The 19,336-nt window shown below is 45.2% G+C and overlaps 1 protein-coding gene across 5 annotated transcripts in view; it reads right to left on the minus strand.

Annotated features, from left to right (window-relative positions):
* The window catches only part of FZD3 (frizzled class receptor 3), a 51,012-nt gene continuing 31,676 nt past the window's right edge, over positions 1 to 19,336 (minus strand). For all 5 annotated transcript variants that reach the window (XM_027665089.1, XM_027665090.1, XM_027665092.1 and 2 more), the window contains 3 exons: positions 7,715 to 7,863; positions 5,368 to 5,601; positions 1 to 4,356 (listed from right to left, as the gene is read on the minus strand). In XM_027665089.1, the coding sequence (XP_027520890.1) occupies positions 4,143 to 4,356; positions 5,368 to 5,601; positions 7,715 to 7,863 (597 nt within the window). In that variant the 3' untranslated portion in view covers positions 1 to 4,142. The remainder of the gene's footprint in view (positions 4,357 to 5,367; positions 5,602 to 7,714; positions 7,864 to 19,336) is intronic.

Here is a 19,336-nt window from a genome sequence, read left to right on the forward strand (position 1 = left end):
GGCGTTTCAAACGTTTTATTAAAAACTTCCAAAGGTCTAAAACGAAAATGTACACCTACTACAGTTTGTACACTCACAGTTAAAGTGCTAAGAAAATTAAACTTTACAAAACCGACACTGGACTACTGTAAACGAGCCTACCCAGAGCCGAGCGCAGGTCGGGTCAGGACTGGCCCCCGTGTTCCTCCTCCGTGCGGGACTCACGGACACGGGAGCTCCTTCCCCTCCCATCCAGGTGGATGATGGTAAAGCAGGGACACAAGAGTGCCCAGGCAAAGCATTACATGCACCGAGTGCCCCCATGCACGGCCCCCACGGCTGCTCTTGACAGGCAGGAACTGCGGAAAACGCCCCGCCTCGGGTGGAAGTAAACCTCGATCCGAGTAGGAAAGGAGCACATGGGGAGAGGAGGGAAATTTCACATTCAGCTGGACATTCTGCTGTTCGAGGTGGACCTCAGGATGTCTCCCATGCAGGGTTACTCTGCTCTGTGCCCCATTTTCATGGCACAGGGGGGTTGCTCGCTCCCCAGTGCTGTTTTGGGATCCTCATCCCCCTGGAAGTGGGCTATGGAGTCAGTTCCCTTGGAAGGGTGGGCATTAACCCAGCTCTCCTGGCTCTTTTCCTCAAGCCCTTTATGAGGGGTTTTCCCTCCCCTCCTTGTTGGAACAAATTGGGAGCAGTGCTGGATTTTGCTGCAGCTGGATTTTTGCCCCATGCTCACCCCCAACCCCCAGTACAGCTGGTATCCAACGCTTCCAGAGCAAAATTTGGGTCTAGGAGAAGGGAAGGCATCGAGAGCAGACAAACACATTTACACCTGAACGTGGCTTTTTGCTGCTGTTGGATTGATTGTGCTCTAAAAAAGGATGAGTGGCAGAGATCCAAGGGAAGGGCGGCTGCTCCTTTTCCATGCAACGCGGCTGCAGCTCCGATTTGGGATATTGCAGTGAACAACAAGAGCTACGAAGGGGTTAGGAAAGAAGGAACATCACAGGCTCTGGGGAATCCGTTGTCAGCAGCAATTGGGTTCACAAACCAGGAGATGCAGCTCCTTGGGAATACTGGGAATGAGAAGCCGTGCATTTTGTGGGAAGCTTCGCTGTCGCGATCTTGCAGAGCAGAGTTTTGGGGCTCAGGTCACCTCGTGTGTGTAGGAGGGGGGAATACATTAACCTGCTGTTGGGATGAGCTGGACAAGCTGGGCAGCTTCTCTGCCTGTTTCCCAGGAGAAGGGGCCCAGTTTTTGGTGTCCTGTTTCTGCTGGGAAGGGATAAAGCAGTGCTGGACCCCCACGAGGAATGTGTGTTCAGCTGCAGGAACATCCAGGCAGCCAAAGCCCAAAGCACCTGGAGTGTTCCAGTGACTGCACAACTGTCCTCCTGGGCAGGGGCTTATTAAAGCAGAGGTTTAAGCTCCAGGGGAATTTAAAGCTTGGCACCAATCCCAAAAATCTGGTGCCCAGGCTGGAGCTCTTCCGGGTGAGCAGGATGTGCCAAAGTTAGGAAAGCACCCCAAAAACGTGCCTGGTGCCCCTGCCAGAGGTGGTGGCTGGGCCACATTCCAACTGGGATATGGGTCAGAGCCCCTGGGCAGGATGATCTGGGAGCTGAAGTGCCCTGGCTGTGGAAGTGCACCAGGGCTGGGACAATCTGACCTCGGGGATGGGCTTCAAAATCCCAGGAGGAATGCTCTGCCCAGAGCTCAGGTGTTGAAGATAAAAGAGAGGGAGCAGGGAGGCAAAAACTCCAACCAGAACTCTAACTTTAGGTTTAATCACCTCTCTGGGGTGACAGGAATCTGTCCTTTACAGGATCCATGAGCAAGGAATGGCTGAGATATTCCCATCTGGAGGCAATAGGGGGACTGAACCTCCCAAATTAACATTTCCAGCAGAATTTGTTTCAAACCTCCATCACTGTTCCCCTCCCTGACTCTAAACAAGTCAAAGCATTGCTAAAATTTATATATATATATATATATATATATATATATAAAGGTACTGGAAATTGAACCAAGAAGATCAATGTAAACACTTGAGCTTATTTAGTCTAGGTCCAGTGCTTAGGAAAACTCAGCTTCCCGGCTCCTTCTGCAGATCCAGATTCCTGAATGGATCATCCCTTTGAAGCAGCAGATTATTTAGTAGGAGCTGAACCTGAAAATAACAAAGGTTCCACCTCTGGGGCTTCCAGGGAGTTGTAGTTTTGCTGGTTTCGGGATTTTCCACACCCTTTCTGCTTTGGAAGAGGCGCTGTAGGGATCTGGGCAGTTATCCCTGTGGACAGCCCGTTATCCCTGGGAATGGCCCCCGGGGCTGTTTGCTGAGCAAACAGGCACAGCAGAGTCTGCTCTGCCCCGGGGGGGAGCGGGTGCAGAACTCCCTCCCTGGACTGTGATTCCACGCCGGGTTCCCTCTGTGCCTCTCCTTTGGAGCAAGAAGCCCGGTGGAAGCAAGACGGACAATTTAGGATAAATGTATCTCAATTTAGGATAAATGGATCTCTAAGACTCGGTGCCTCCCGAGGCAGCCCTTGATCCCCCGGCTTTGCTGTTGTGTCATCAGCGACAATTAACAGGAGTAATTGTGGAGCAGCCCCGGGAGCTGCTGCCCCACCCCTGCCCTCGAGGCTGTGCCACACAAACTGTCTCCAAAGGCTTCTCCAGCGTGCCTCGGAAAGGGAATTACACAGTAAGGACAATGCAAAAATAAGGATTCATCTCCCAGCAATGGTCTGTAGTAATTACTGAGGTAGGTTTACATGGGATCAGTGTCTCCTCACGCTGAATGAATCCCGACAGCAGATGCTCCGGAAGATCCACGGTACAGTCCATGATGTGCCTCCACTTCCACCTCCAGTGCCTCCCAACAGAGTGTTTCCACATTAAAAAAGCCCAAACTGAGAATTCTCCACTGTGAATCTGAATGAGAAGAAAACACCCTACAGCAGAGGTTGATCCATAATGCAAAATCCCCGGCTGGGAAGGAGCCAAAAATTTACAATGGATCCCATCTCCTCCTCCTCAAGACAGCAATTCCGGCTGCCACATCCTGCTCTTTCCCCGTCTGTGGGCAGCTCCTGCCTGGATTTCTCCCACTCATTTTCTAAATTCTTGCTCAGCACAGAGAATCCCCCCCCCCCCCAAACCAGCCGTGACATCGCAAGGCAGGCGGATCATCCCTGAATAAACTCCTCCGGTCCTTTTGGCCTCAGCCTTTCCTCACCCAGGAGCTGGGGCTCGGAAACAGGCCTTGCTCTGGTTGTAGGGAACGGGCTCTACATTCCTGGCTGGGGGAAAAATTCAGCTTTCCTATTATAAGTTGTTTTTTTTTTTAAATAGATCAGGAACAGGCAACCTCAGCTTCTGTACAGGACTCTAAAAAATAAGTGGCTGAATATCATCTCGATAACTGGTTTGAAAAGCCGTTCTCTTCCTACAGAAACTGTAAACGAGTAGAAAATTTAAATAGTCTTTTTGTAAAAAAGCAAGGACAATTACAAGTCATAAAAAAATCGCTCTTTCCTGCCTGTGTCTCTTCCCCCCACTCTCCCACCCCGTCCCAGTGGCTGAGCCTGAGCAGCTCTGGGAAGAGCTGGGGATCCTCAGTGGGATTTCCTTCTCCGTTGTGTTTCCAGTGTGACCATCCCGGCTCGCACAGGTGTCCCTCGGGCAGCATTTGATGTGTCTCCTCCTGATGTACACGATGGAGACAAGCAAGAATTGTGTCAAAGAGGTGTGCTGAGGAATTCCTTCAGCAACCAGGAGTTCGCAAGTCTCACCAGAAAAACCCTCAGCGCGACCCCGGCAGCGAGTTTTCGGGGCGGAACCTCCCGACACGCGGAGGGAGAGAGGGAGGAAAAGGGAGACCGTTTTCCACAAAGAATTTCAGCAGTGGTGTCTGATGAGGACCAGCCATGGAATAAATAATCACCTACAGAGAGGTTCAAAGGAGACGACCAGCTTTTTACTCAGGAATTCGGGACAGCTGAGCACTGGAGCTCCACGACAGCGTCGGCCACGACGCCGCTTTTGGCTTCCTGATTCAGCCCAAATTCAGCACCTGACGAGAGGATGATAATACTGAGGAAGGGACCACGAGCTGTGCAACCACTCCAAGCTCCAGGAGCGCTCCTCCCGGCTCAGGCACTGGTGCCATCCTCCTCGATGACGCGGTTCATGCTGGTGCCGTGCGTGATGTGTGTCAGCGGGTTGCTGCTGAGGTCCCTGATGCTGCTGTGCCGTGACTGCTCGTTCAGCCGGTGGGAGCTGCTGTGCCTGGAGTGGTCGGTCAGTCGGGACATGCTGCCGTGAGGTAGTCGTTCCTCCACGCCTCTGTAGCTGCAGGGAGTGTACCTGAGTCAGGGAAAACACAGGACAATTATCGCCGTCGTTACCGCCTCGCTCAGGGCACAACCTAAATAGATCTCACCAACCCTCCGCTCTTGGGAGGAAGGTCCTTCCCCTGCTTAGCTCAGTCATTCGGCTCACACAGCCCCAGGCAAAGCGTTTCAACTCCTTTCACAACGGTTCTTACTCGGTTCTTACTCCAGCGTATCGGTAATTAGGGGAGTAAAACACTCCACGATAAATGGTGTTATAAACCTTAACCGCACCTCAAGTCAGAGTGGGCAACTTGTGCTCCCCTTTGCTTCAGCAGGGCCAGGGCTATTTAGAGACACAAAATCGATTTGCACACAGACAAAAGCAGCCACAAAATCACTGAGCTGATGTTAGGACAGGTCTGTTTTTCCACGTGCAGGAAAACCAGCACTGGACACGGCCACGCTGTGTAACTCGTGGAGACCTGCAGGGACTCTGAAAATACCATCATATTTTCCCTCTCTCCAATCCAGACACTAACAGGGAGAGGAGATGCAACAGAAGAACATCCAGTTTTAGCACCATGGTGGCCACACAAGCAGGGGCCTGTCCAATCTTTTACACCATTTTCCCAGAGAGGTTGTGGACTTCCAGAATCTCAGGCTCTGGATCCAGGCTGGGAAGAGCTGCGGGTGTTCACCTGGAGAACACAGGGATCCAGGGAGACCCTGGAGCCCCTTCCAGTGCCTAAAGGGGCTCCAGGAGAGCTGGAGAGGGACTTGGGACAAGGGCTGGAGGGACAGGACACAGGGAATGGTTTCCCACTGCCAGAGGGCAGGGATGCATGGGGGATTGGGAAGAAATTCTTGGCTGTGAGAGTGGTGAGGGACTGGGTTGGAATTCCCAGAGAAGCTGTGGCTGCCTCATCCCTGGAAGTGTCCAAAGCCAGATTAGCCATGGCAGAGGGTTGCGACTGGATGAGCTATCAGGTCCCTTCCCACCCAGGCCATTCCACGACTCCACGTTTTTTTGGGACACACGTACCGTCCGTCCCGCGAGCGGTGCAGGCTGCCGTGGTAGCTGCTCACTTTGCTGTGGACGCTCCCTGCCTTGCTCCTCTGGTCGTCCAGCATGGCCAGCTGGGTGGAGGAGGCGTGGGTCGAGGTGCCCTGCGTGGAAGTGCCCCTGGACTTTCGGATGATGGGGGTGTTGGGATCCCTCAGGAGAGACTGGGCGAAGTCTGGCTCCTGCAGCACTTGGCGACTCTCGTTTACAACTCTGAGCAAGACAAGCAGTTGGAACAATTAACGCTAATTGCGGCGGTGGGACTGCTTTACAAACAAAACAAGCGGGCACAGCTCGGCAAATCAGAGCCTCTGTTTGCATTGTTGCGTCCCTAATTGCCTCATTTTGAAGCATCTCTGTAGCTGGGTATTTTAGCAAAGTCCATGTTCTTGAATCCTTCCTAATCCCCGGGCCTGACCCTCCAGCCTGGACATGGGAATGATCACAGCGTTTGCGGGGTTGGTTTGCGGATGTTGTTACAGGAGAAACCCTTGGGATAGCACTGTGACCCGGCAGGCTTGGATTCCCCAGGGAACTGCCTCTCAGGGAACACAGAAAGCCACCTCCTCACTCAAAAGAGCATCTAAAGTCTGGATTAGAACCTTCAGGAGGAGGGCACCTGGCGAAACACAACATATAAAATAATACCCAAGCGCTGCCCTGCGGCCTCAGCCCCAGGGTCGCCACTCACACACTTGGCTGCTCCACCGGGGTGTGATGAAAGGAGCTGCAGCACATCCCCGACATCCCTTTTTGGGATTTAATCTCTTCCTTGTGGAGGCCTTTTGCTCCCCTCCCACTCTCTGTGCTGTTCTTTCATGTTCCCTTTCCTGTGCCTGGCCAGCTCCTCCTCCCCGTTTTCTTGCTCCCAGAGGGTGCCAGGCTCCCCGAGGAGGGAGGTTTGTGTCGGCTCTGTCTCTTCCTGCTCAGAGGAAAATGAAGGAATCTGGCTCCATCCTGCCAAGGACGGGCAAAAAGTCCCGGAGGACTCACTTAAACGCTTCTCTCTTTCTGGGTCTATTTTAAAACATCTACTTAAAACACGATATTTGTTATGAAAATAGCTCCTCACGGCTACTACCAAACCTCACAGACTGTCTCTAAATTTATGCCACACCTTGGTCTTAAATTAATTTCACCCTCACAGAAGCTCCAAGACATTCTAATTGTCACTTTATCAAACTGCATTTCAGCACTAATGCATAATGGAAATTAATAGGAGAGACAGATTCTTTTAACTGCGACCACGGTGAAAAGCACTTGTGTTTAACTTCAATTTAAAGGTCTGATTCAGTTGACTAGAAAAACACATTTATAAATAAAACCTTTCAATTCCACTTCTTTCTGTAAGTGGCAGAGTAGTTGTGCTGTTCACCTGAAAACTAATTCTAGCTAAAAAATATTTTGAAGACAGAGGGATGTAGATTTGATTCTGGGACCAAATTATGGAAAAAATAAGGAATTTCAGGGTTTTTTTGAGCTGTTGCTTGTTTTGTCCTTCCTCACTCCCCTTTGGTTAGTGAGAAGTTTCTAACAAAACTGTCTCTTTTTCAAGTATTTTCAAGTACCTCGTGGTATAGTTAACATATATAAGTATATATATGTTATATGTTATATATATATAAAAATATGTATATATTATCTACATATATATGTAGATATATAACATATTATCTACATATACATGTATATGTTATATATATGTTATATATATAACATATATATGTAGATAATATATACATATTTTATATATAATATAATATATATAATACATATAACATATATAACACATATAACATATATATGTTATATATAAATTATGTGTATATATTTACATATATATGTATAAATATGTCATATGTTATACACACACATATAAATATGCATACATATTATCTACATATATATGTATGAATATATATGTAGATAAATACATGTTTTAAATAATGGGCAGGTGCAGTTACATTCTTACGCACAGAAATTTTTATTTAATGACGAAGACCAAAAAACTCTTAAGAACCAAAAGTCTACCCTGATCACAACACACTATGACTGAGGAAGGAGAAAAAAAAACCCCTAATGTATAAATATTAGAAGATAACATATTTGTTATCTCTATATACACAAAATTAAAGGAACAAGTAATCTTCAAAATCAATGAGTTATTTTTTATTTAGAAATAAGCATCTGCTTTATGTATGAAGCGGAAACATGGATTGTTTTCGTGTCCTGTTGTGCCTCCACCAAAAAAACAACTGAAATACTCTTGCAGGACTATGAGGGCAGAGGTGATTTGCCAGTTTATCCCACAGATTCCCACACTCACTCTTTTTTCCTGCGCCCGTGGAAGAAACTGGCCCACTCAAAGCAGGTCTTCTTGCTGCCAACCCAGAACACGGAGGGAATCCCGACCACCAAGGCCATGAGATACTTCATGAGGAACAGGATCAAATCCGGGCGGCTCATCTGAGGCACCTGGGGAGAGAAAAGGAGAAAAAAAGAGGACTCTCCAACCCATCCTCGTTCACTCCTCCATTTATAAACTCATTTAAACCAACTCCCCCTGCCCGGAGCCAAAGCAAACACGGCCAGAGCTCCTTTGTCCCGGGGCTCCCCGGACCATGACGGAGCCCGGTCCTGCCTCAAACAAAAGGCTCAACTGCTGTGAGGTCTTGGCCTTTTATTTGTATTTCTGGTCCTTTTGTCCGTGCCCTGAATAACTGTGAAATATTTTCTAGCCTACAAATCATAAAGACTCGTCTCTTTGACGGGATTAACCTATATAGGACCAGGTGCTGCGGGTGCCGCTGGGAAAAATCCCAGTGGAATGTTTCGTGGATGCTCAACGCTGATCCTTTATTCCTTGGCCTTCAGTGGTTGGTTCCACCCTGTGTCCCTCCCTTGGGAATTTGAGGCACCAGCGAGATACATCTGCCTGATTCTTATCAACCCAGCAAAACCCTTTTTCTTGGGGGAGATCAACTCGAAAACGCTCCCGAGGCCTATTTTTGCCAACGTTTTGATGTACAAAGGGTTTGTTTGGAAAAGACATGGAGAAGACACAAAGATATTCCTTCTGGGAAGGTCTGTAGGGCAGCTGCAAAACAAACAGGCATCCAGGGGCCTTCTTGAATTGGTAACTCAGCTCAAAAACTGAACCTTCAAGGATGGAGAACTTGGGGTTTAAGCCTCAAAGACACCACCAAGCCGCAGAGGAAAGGAACAAATTGATGCTGGTGGAATTAAGTCCTCTAAAAGCACTTGTGTGACGCTGTCAGTGTGACCATGGAATTCCAACAAAGGCTGGGAGAGCTGGGATAAAGGCTGAGAGAGCTGGGATTGTTCAGCCTGGAGAAGAGAAGGTGCTGGGGTGACCTGACTGTGGCCTTCCAGGACCTGAAGGGGCCTCCAGGAAACATGGAGAGAGAAACTATTTACAAGGGATTTTGGACAAGGGGTGGAGGGACAGGACACAGGGAATGGCCTCCCGCTGCCAGAGGGCAGGGACAGCTGCGATACTGGGAAGGAATTCTTCCCTGTGAGGGTGTTGAGGGGCTGGGATGGAATTCCCAGAGAAGCTGTGGCTGCCCCTAGATTCCTGGAAGTGTCCAAGGTCAAGTTGGCTTGGAGCAACCTGGGATAGTGGGAGGTGTCCCTGCCCATGGCAGGGGGTTGGGACAGGCCGAGCTTTAAGATTCCTTCCAACCCAAACCATTCCATGATTCTATGATCTCAAACACCCACTGATTTAGGGTATAGGAAGATCTTCCCCTGCTTTTCATCACAGCAGAGGGAGGGATGGTCAGAAAACCTCCAACACGACGTTTCGAGCCTCTTTGAGGCAAAAGTGAGGCTGGAATGCTCTGGAATTCCCTTTGGGAGTTCAGAGGGATGTCAAGCAGGGCTGGCAGGAGGGCAGGGAACAGCCAGACCCTCCTGGAAGAAGAAGGGGATGTTCAGGTGATGCTCTCTGGCCCTTTAAGGACAAGAAAGCACGAAAAGTACAATGGCTACATAACATGAAACAGCTAAACACTGAAATGTGGGGGAAAAAACCAACTTAAGCTGAGCAATAGGAAAGAAATAGGGCTGCAGCAGCCATGAGGAAACACCATTCTCATGGGAGCAGGATTTTGGAATAGCTTCCAACACGAACTGTGGGGCATCTTTTAAGGCTGAGTGTTATTGGTTCACGAAAGATGTGTCAGTGAGAGTCAGAGCTTCCCTCTGATCCTCTGTTTTAACATAAAAACACAGACACAACCTCCTAGAACAATATCAAGGACCATTTTTTTCCCCCCAAACTGAAAATCTGAATTCAGTGTAGTCCCTGTGCTAAGAGGATTTTCCAGGAATATTCACAGCCTTTGAATATTCCAACCATTTAATGCTGAGGGGCAGCACTGCTTCTACATGGACCAGTGAAAATACAGGATAATTGGTTTAGTACTTCGCATTATTGCACATTTTTTAATATTATCACCACTGCAGGTGGGAAATAAAAGCGTGGAAATTAATGAGCATTATTAGAAGATTTTCTCAGTGTTTCCCATCCACCTCTGCCCCAGGAAAACCAAAGGGGCATTTGACCCTGTCAAAGGGTCAAATGGATCTTCCTATGCTTGCCACCATTTAACCAGGACAAGTCTGAGGGTTTTCTGGGTGGTTTTGTCACCAACCTGTGAGAGCCCACTCAGGGAAAAAAAAAAATAAAATAAAAAAATGAACAACTGCCCAATTAAAAAAATTACCCGACAAAAAAGAAGCTCTCAAAAATTAACCTCATTATTTCACTACGTGGCATTAAGTGGAATAAGTGGTGAAATTCATCATTTCTTAATTACGGTGATGTTCAGGTATATTTTTAAATTTACATATATAATGCTTGTCCACAGGGCCAAGTCTCCCCTGGCAGAACTACTGCCCTGAAGGGAATTTAATTTGATTTTTGCATTAAGAATAAACCACCAGTTCCAGCACTAAAGCTCCCAGTTGCTCACTGTATTACTTCCACGGAGATATTGCAGTAAATCACTTGATATCAACACTTCTGGCTCAATATATTCACTCTGGGTGCCATAAATAATTCCAAGCAAAAATTTAAAGGAGATTTGAATTTCTTTACTGCCCAGCTATTTAGGAAGAGTAAAAAATACAACTTTAAAACAGTGAAGTTGTTGCAGACTTGGAGAGGGTTAGATACAATTACAATACATGGAACCATGAATTCATCTGGAATATCCAAACTCCACACATCCCTCAAAATGCAAAACATTTTCCAGTGATCTGCTTTGGGTCTTTATTTATAGTAAAGCCCCACTGGCAGGGAATATAATGTTGCAATGTCATATAGAAATATAATATAGAAATATAATACAGGAATGTAATATAGAAATATAATATAAATATATAATATAGAAATGGTTTGGGTTGGAAGGGACTTTAGAGATATCTAATCCATCCTCTGCCATGGGCAGGGATATCTTCCACTAGCCCAGGTTGCTCCAAGTCCCGTCCAACCCGGCCTTGGACACTCCCAGGGATCCAGGGGCAGCCACAGCTTCTCTGGGAATTCCAGCCCAGCCCCTCCCCACCCTCCCAGCCAGGAATTCCTTCCCAATCTCCCATCTCTCCCTGCCCTCTGGCAGTGGGAAGCCATTCCCTGTGTCCTGTCCCTCCATCCCTTGTCCCAAGTCCCTCTCCAGCTCTCCTGGAACCCCTTTAGGGTCTGGAAGGGGCTCCAAGCTCTCCCTGGAGCTCAGTGTTTTCCTTTAATTCCTTGGAGCTTCATCCCACGGGATTTGTCTGATGGGAAACTGAGAACCGCAGCCTGGAGCCATCCCAGCTTCATGGAATCACAGAATCTCAGACTAGTTTGGATGGGAAGGCACCTTAAACACCATCCAGTTCCAACCCCTGCCATGGGCAGGGACACCTTCCCCTATCCCAGGTTGCTCCAAGTCCCGTCCAACCTGGCCTTGGACACTTCCAGGGATCCAGGGGCAGCCACAGCTTCTCGGGGCAACCTGTGCCAGGGCCTCCCCATGCTCACAGCCCAGAATTCCTCCTCAATATGCAGCTCCAGGCCCTCAGAGACATCCAACTAATGCCAAAAACCAAGTAGGAAACACAGGAGCAGGTTGGGGTTGAGGGCTCCACATCCTGCTCGGTCCTGGCAGGAACCAAGATATCCCAGATGTGACAGTGGGATTTCTGTAACCTGATTTTTTCCCCCCTCCCATCTGCTGGGCTGGTACAGAGCATCCAACAGAACCGTGTTTCCCTCGGAGAATCCAAGACTCCAACGGTTTTGGAGGCGCCGCTTCCCTCACGGAACACACGGTGGCAGGTGCTCAGGAAGGAGGTTAAAAACATCGATTTCCACATTCCTCCCGGGAAAAACAACACTTCTCCGTAGGAACGGCGTTCATTTAAATGCTCATATGACTAATTCCCAAGGATTTTCCCTTCCTGCCCCCGATGATCAATCACAGCTGCTTTTTGGGGACAGAGACCGGAGGCCTCTTCCCAGGAAAATGCGCGAATCCACAAATTAATGAGCTCGCTGTGGATGTGGAGTGAAGGGCCAAACACACCACCTGTCCCCCTCCTTTGGGGTATGAGGCTGTGATAATGCCGAGCATTTGATATTTCCCCACGGGTGGAAAGCAATGAAATTCAAATTAACCCATCCTTTGGATGGAAATGGGAAAAGTGGGGGAAAGACCAAAGGGAATCTGATCTAAGGGTCTCGCTTTCAGAGCCATTTTCATCACTGTCATTGCTCTGAGACTTAGAATTATATCCATATATAATTATATATAAAAAAAATATTTTATATATATGTATTTATTTATATAATTACAAGATATTATACTACATACAGAATTACATATATTATATAATATTATATATAAAATATATAATATATAATTACATATAAATATATGCATTACATATATAATTATATAAATTTATAGAATATATATTATAATACATATTATATATTATAATATATAATATAATATAGAAAAGAATATATAAATATAATATATAAATATAATATATATAATATATATAATTATGTAATATAATATATAATTATATAAATAAATACATATCTATTATATATAGTTTCTTTCCCAGTAAAATGTAGTAGGGTTTGTCTCTGTAAAATAAATTATTATTAAAATCTTGCTTGTTTTAACGTTGGTACCATTGGTACCATTCTGGCCACTATGCAAGACTTGGGCCGGTAACGATTTCAAACATAACCCAACCCAAAAATAAATAAATAAACTGTAATAAAAGCTCATAAAATTGCCACCTGAATGGGAAATTCCAGAGGAAACTCATTCACTCCAGGAGCTGTGTCAGCCCAGGCACTGCAGATCCCTCTTTCCATGCCAAACTCACCTAAAATATATATATATTTTTTTTTAAGGAATTTTATCTGTGTAAGTGCCTAAAAACATACAACCCCTCCAAAAACTGCCTCCATAGCACGGTTAAAAGCCACATTTAATTACATTTCAGGAGGTTTTCTCTTGAGTTCCTCTGGCTTGTTATGGGAAAGAAATATATGGGAGCAGAATGAATTCAGGGAAGGACCGCACCAGTTTCACCAGGAGTCGGAGGGAACGCAGCGGAATCTCATAAATTACTGGGAAAACAGCCTGGATAACGGCCAACCCAAGGTGAATGCAGCATTCCCTCATCCATCTCCTGCTTGAAAAGGGATCCCAGAGGACAAGTAAAAAGGTCCTGGAGTTTTAATAACTCCAACTCCTGCCCTCCAGGCCCTGCATTCGTCACTGTCACCGGGAAGCTCCGGCATTCCCGGGATGGGAAGGCACAAGGACACGGCTCCGTCTCTCACAGGTGTCTCCCGGCAACCTCGGGACAGGTGGTTCTGCAGCTCCTGCTGGGAGAACACCCCGTTTATCAGGGAAAGCCAGATCCCCACGGAGCCACCGGGATGTCTGGGGGGTTCGTGGCTTTGTCCTGGAGCAAGGGCAGCATTCCAGCCTCAGCCACTCGTTCCTTTAAGTGCCAGCCAGGGTTGGGAATTCCCAAGCACCTCCCCTTCTGCTTTGCCAGTGAGGAACTGGGCCCACGAGTCTAAAAATGGGCAAAGCAAATCCAGCTCGGTGTAGAATCCATGGAATACCTGGACCCTCCTTCCTTTTCCCATGGACAGGGGCAAGGTGAAGTGGGGTGTCCCCAAAACAGCAAACAAGGCCCCACCCTGCACACAGCTGTTCAACCCAGCACTGCTTCCCTTCCCTCTTCTCACTGGAATTAAGGAATCACATCACAATCCTCAAATACATTCCTCCCTTTGGATCACTTGAAAATGAATTAATGTTGGATGAGCTGTCTGAGATATCAGATCCAATTCCTGACCAATTATTATTGGTGAATCTGCCAGATTTGGAGTATTGAGGGCTTGCATTTGGCAGATTTGTCCCACGGCCAGAAGAGGTTGGAAGTTCCCTGTTGCCATTCAGAAAAAACCAGGAATTTTTTTCTTCAGGCATTAGCACTTCACTGGGAATCAAACAATAAGTCAGGGAAAAAAACCCCACACCCCTAATGAACCAGCAAATCTGATTTCTGTCAACCCCGGTGCTAAAAACTTAATTAGACTGAAATCTTTGCAGCCTTAATATGCTTGGGAGTAAGTAGATGTTCTTTCCTGAAATTAATTCCATTCTTGCAAGAGAGAATTTAGGAATATATCCCCACTAAGGAACTCCCACAACTCGGATGAAGGCACTTGGCAATAAAAAAACCCCTGTGAAATCACTGGAGAAAAAGCCATAAGAAAAACATCAGGGTAGTTTTATAAAGATGCAAACAAAGGCCAAACCATTGCTCAAAGCAAAGTACAGAACTTAGGGGAGAAACAAAAAGGTTATTTTAGCAAAAGTGGCATTTATAAAATATTTCTTATTCTCCACAGGCAGAAATATTATGTTCATTAGGCTACAGAACTTTTTTTTTCAAGTTATGGGGTGAATGGAGTGACATTAATAATAATTTCTATTAGTTGATTTTTTTAAAATCAGTTTTACTGAGCCTTTGAAAAATAATTTGGTGCCAGGGTTATTCCATCAACTGAGAAAATTTTACAGTGTAATACTGTATTATTAATACACTCAAATATAATAACAAGAGTTATTAATGCCTTATTTCTACTTAAAAATCCTCTTAGTTCCCCCTGAAAGAGCTGTTTCAGGAGGAGAGATTGAGGTATTTCCATACATTAAAATCGGGCTGTTAAACCTATAAAATAATGCAGTTTTAGAAGGAGAATTCCCAAAATTCAAACCCAAGGAGTAACATGATCAAAGCATACCCCTGATCTGGAAATTTTCTACATCCTGGGAGATGACACAGCTCATCAGTTTTGATAATTCTTATCTGTTTTGATGCTCATCAGTTTATTATTGTCCTGCTCTTCAGTCCTGTGTTCAGACTTTGACCCTCCCGTGTTGAAAAAGAGGGAGAGAACCTGGTCTTAGTGGATTTTTTTGGAGCATAACAGATAATTTTAATGTTGTTCAGCATTAAGGGTGATACATAATGCCTTCAAAAACTCTACTAAAAAGATAAAAATAAACAAAACACAAGTAAAAAAATATATCATATTTGGTTTGTTTCTGTGTGAGTGTCAGAGCTGCTCAATCCTGATCCCAGACACTCCAAACTAAGGACCCTCCCAGGGCTTAAGCCTCCAAAATTATTTGGAAATAATGATGATACTCTGGAATCACCTGGAAATAATGATGATACTCTGGAATCACTGGGAATAAATGCACAGCAGTGCAGTATATCCCGAATTTCTCGTACCTGGTGTTTCTGTGCTGACAGGGCAAGGCATCCATGGCACAGAGAGCCAACTAAAACTCACCTGGATGTGGAATATTTGGAATATACGGAAGTTCAGAGACCTGCAGTCAACATTCCAACTTTCTCTTTGCCATCTGGTCTCCCACTATTTGATGTGACTGCCCAGCATCCCAAAGCAACCCTGAATCCCAGGATCATGCATTGCCACTCCCAATTTCCAAATGTAAATCACAAGAAATTCCCTTTAATTTATTAAAATGACAAGATGAATCTGTTTTTAGGTTTGAGTTTCCTGTCAACATCCAGCTCTGGGAGTCAAGAGCAACCAGTGCTTCAAAAACAGAGGAATCTGAGCTCCTCACTCAGCTTTTGGTGCTGTTTTAATCACAATTAAAGAGCCAGTGGGGAAAAAAAAAAAAAAGGTTCCTCAATAACCAGAATTCGAGGCTGTTCCAGAAAGGTTATTAAAAAGAGAACAGCATGAGGATGAGGACTCAAAAATAGCAGGATCTGACCTCCTTTGGCAAAGGAAAGGAAAGGAAGGGCTGATCTTGAGGAGTCGTGTTGGGCCCAAATCAACCTGTCCGAGGGTTGGGAAATCGCCATTTCCCCCTGGCTCTGGCTCAGACAATCCAATTAAAACCCAGCCAGGAATGAGTCAGGTGATGAAACGATTGCATGGAATGATTGCTTTCACTCCCTGCTAATGCACTGGAGGTTGCCAAGGGGAGATAAGGGAACACACCACATCCTGTGTGGGATTTATCCGAGTCCTGGATGCGTGAGGAGGAGACTCAGCTAAAGCTGACAAGGAGAATTCTGAGAAATTCACTTTAATGTATTATTTTCCTTGAATATATTCTTTTCCCTAACCATCTAAATCAGTAGAGATCACCTGAATCATTGCTAGGAAGCAGAGCAATACTCTGATTAATAATTATGTTGCTCTGAGCTGATGTTACATTTGTTTTTGAAGGAAGCCCAGCTCTTAATTCAGATTTGCTCCATCTCTTCTGATTAAGAAAATCTGGTTTTATCTCAACCTTTGGTTGTTTTTTTTTTTTCCTTTAGGATGGAATAATTACACCCAACAAGAAGCACCTCCTGAGGGCAGATTTAAGCAAATCCATTACCTCTTCCACCAGGAATTCTAAACAATCATGAAAAAGAAGGGGGAGGAGGAATCTCGATTTATAGACACTCCTAAATATTCTCTTTATGCCTCTGCCACACAGGGATGGTGCTGAGACACTTCCTAACAAAGCCTCTTTTCTCCACCCAGCCCAGTCACTCCCCCCCCAACGTTTTGGGAGACCCACAGATGGCCAAACAGCTGAGACATGTTGGATTTAAAAAAGAGTGTGGCAACATCCCTGATTAGTGGAGAAAACGAAAAAAAAAATAAAAAAATGGGGGAAAAATGGGAAAAAAAATTTAAAAAATTTGAAAAAACAGGGAAAAAATAAAAAAAAATTGAAAAAACGGGGGGAAAAATAAAAGAAAATAATTGAAATAAACGGGGGGGGGGGAGAAGGAAAATGCCACATAAAAATGGAGAAACTCCATCCCAACCTGACCAGCCCCACAAAAGCAAGGATTCTACATGTCAACAATTATTCCTTGAGCTGTTTTCACTGAGATGTTTGTCAGCCCTGTCCCTTCTCTGCTTCGGTCTCTGCCCTGGGATTGTTCCAAAGCACTTGGGCGTGAAAGTAAAGCCCAACACGTCACCCTGGGCACAGCCACGAGGAAAATGCAGCAAGTTGACCTGGCCACCCCAAAATTTAACATTTCTGGAGTAAATTCAAATGCCTGTTTGGAATTTTCGTGGGAAAAAAAATATAAATTGAACATATAAAAAAATTATAAAACATAAATTGAATATATAAAAGCAAAAATAGAAATTGAACATAAATAAAGCTTTTTTTTGTTGTTTTTATTCTCTTTTGTGGGGGAGATGGAGGAGAAATGAAGAGACTCAGTTGAGCCAGAACTTTGAGCAGCTTGTCTTGCTGTGTCTTTTGTTTTGGTCCAATTTTATTTCAAATAAGCACCAGGAGATGTGACACTCAGCAGAGTGAAGGATAAAGCCATGCCAAGGAGGAATGAAACACTTGGAAATGTTCCTGTTACGTGGAAAGCCTTTCAAAAAGGACTTAAAAAAAAAAGGCAACGTAAGAGCTGCTAGTGAGCCAAAACAGCCCGAAATGAAGAGATTTTTATGGCAATGGAGGTAATTTTGGGACACAGAATGGTTTGGGTTGGAAGGAACCTTGAAGACCATCTCATTCCAACCCCATGCCATGGGCAGGGGACACACCTTCCACTATCCCAGGTTGCTCAGAGCCGTGGGCAGGGAGGCCACATCCAAAATGATCTTGAAAATTGACCATTATTAGATCAAATCTGTGAAAACGGGAGACAAAATCATCAGCAGGTGACAAGAGCCCAATCCTGATCTTAAAATCCGTTTCTCCAATGTTTAAAATAACCCCCTCTGTGTTGTGTTTTAATATTATCAGCAGTATATTGGCAAGAGGGTACTTTGCTCTCCTCTGTGCCTGCCCCGGGTCCGTCTCTCTGCGCTCACAGACGAGAGGTGCCACGAACAAAACATTCCTTGATATTCCAGGCAACCACAATCCATCCTCTTCTCCACCCACAGCAGCCACCACCAGGAGGGAGTGGCCAAGAACTCCCATCTCCAGCAAAAAAACCCACAAACCCTTTAAAACTTCCCCACACGGGCAAGGCTGGAGCCTCGACTTGGAATGAAACACCAGAGAAGGGAAAAAAAAATAATGGGCTGGATTGTCTATTTTTGCTGCTGATAAAAACGATATTCACTATTACATCACCTGAATAATTAAGTTCTTACAACCACCAAGGCGGGTTTAATCTTTTTAAAGCAAAGATCAGAAGGAAAACAGAGGAGATTTCGAGATAAGCTCAGTACCTGCTTCAAAGAACTCAGCTAAAATTACTTTTGAAAAGGAGTTGGGTTGTGCTCATTGTTCCTGCAGGAAAAAGTCTTCTCCAGCAGTAGCTGGAGCATGTTTATAAAACCCTTAGCAAAGCAAAAGTATCTGTCCATGAGATTCCCAAATTCCAGTGCTTATTTATGACTTTTCCTGAAAAATCAGCAAAAAAGCCTCTTCCCGAATTTTCTTTCTGGAATGATTCGAGAGAGTCACACCAAGGCTGCTCAGGATCTACAAAGTGAGTTTAAAAGGTGTTGAGGCTTTATTCTGATTTTTGAAGGGGACTGATTGCAAAAAATCCACTTCTCTCCTGCCCCTTTCCCCCAAAAAAAGTCCCCAGAACTTTGTGGCAAAAATCCTAAACTAAAAATACCAAACAAGAGCAAATGTGACCTCTTAAAACAGATAATTAATTAAGTACAAATCATGCCCCATCCCTGGAAATGTCCAAGGCCATGTTGGATGGGGCTTGGAGCAACCTGGGATAGGTGGAGGCACCTGACATGGAATAAACGATGGATATTCAGCACCCAGCACAAACTCAAGCTCCTAATGGGAAATAAAAGAGGATTTCTGATATAAAAATCAGAGTTTGAATTTGCCAGGTCTTTCCCATCAACAGTAAATCCACATCTACTTCCATACCTCTAAATAACATGGAAAACACAAGCAGGGGCACCACCTTTGCTCTTGAGGCCTTTTAGTCCAGGAGCAGGGAAATGATGGATATCAGATCCCAAGCAAAGATAATTAATTCCACTCCTCAAGATTTCCCACTAGGGCAGCAAAAGACTTTGAAATAGTTTATTTTTCTTTTTCTTTTTTTTTTCTCTCTTCAGTATCTAAATTGGGAATCTCTCCCATCAACCCAGTGCCAGTCTGACCCTGGAGCACTCATGGAAACTGGGAAGAGTCCATTTACATTTGGATTTGAGAGAAATTACTCTTAACTCAGAACTTACTTGACTTTGCAGGAAATCTGATTTTTTTTGGACCATTTCATCTCCTACTTTTCATAAGAGAAACGTACTTTACAACCAGCTCTGGGGACAGGCTTTTGTGAGCATCTGTTTCACTTTTTAGCCAAATCCATCCCAGTTTTGAGACCTATT

Source organism: Corapipo altera, unplaced genomic scaffold (genome assembly GCF_003945725.1).
Source record: "Corapipo altera isolate COAL_440 unplaced genomic scaffold, ASM394572v1 164, whole genome shotgun sequence".
Lineage (NCBI taxonomy): Eukaryota > Metazoa > Chordata > Aves > Passeriformes > Pipridae > Corapipo > Corapipo altera.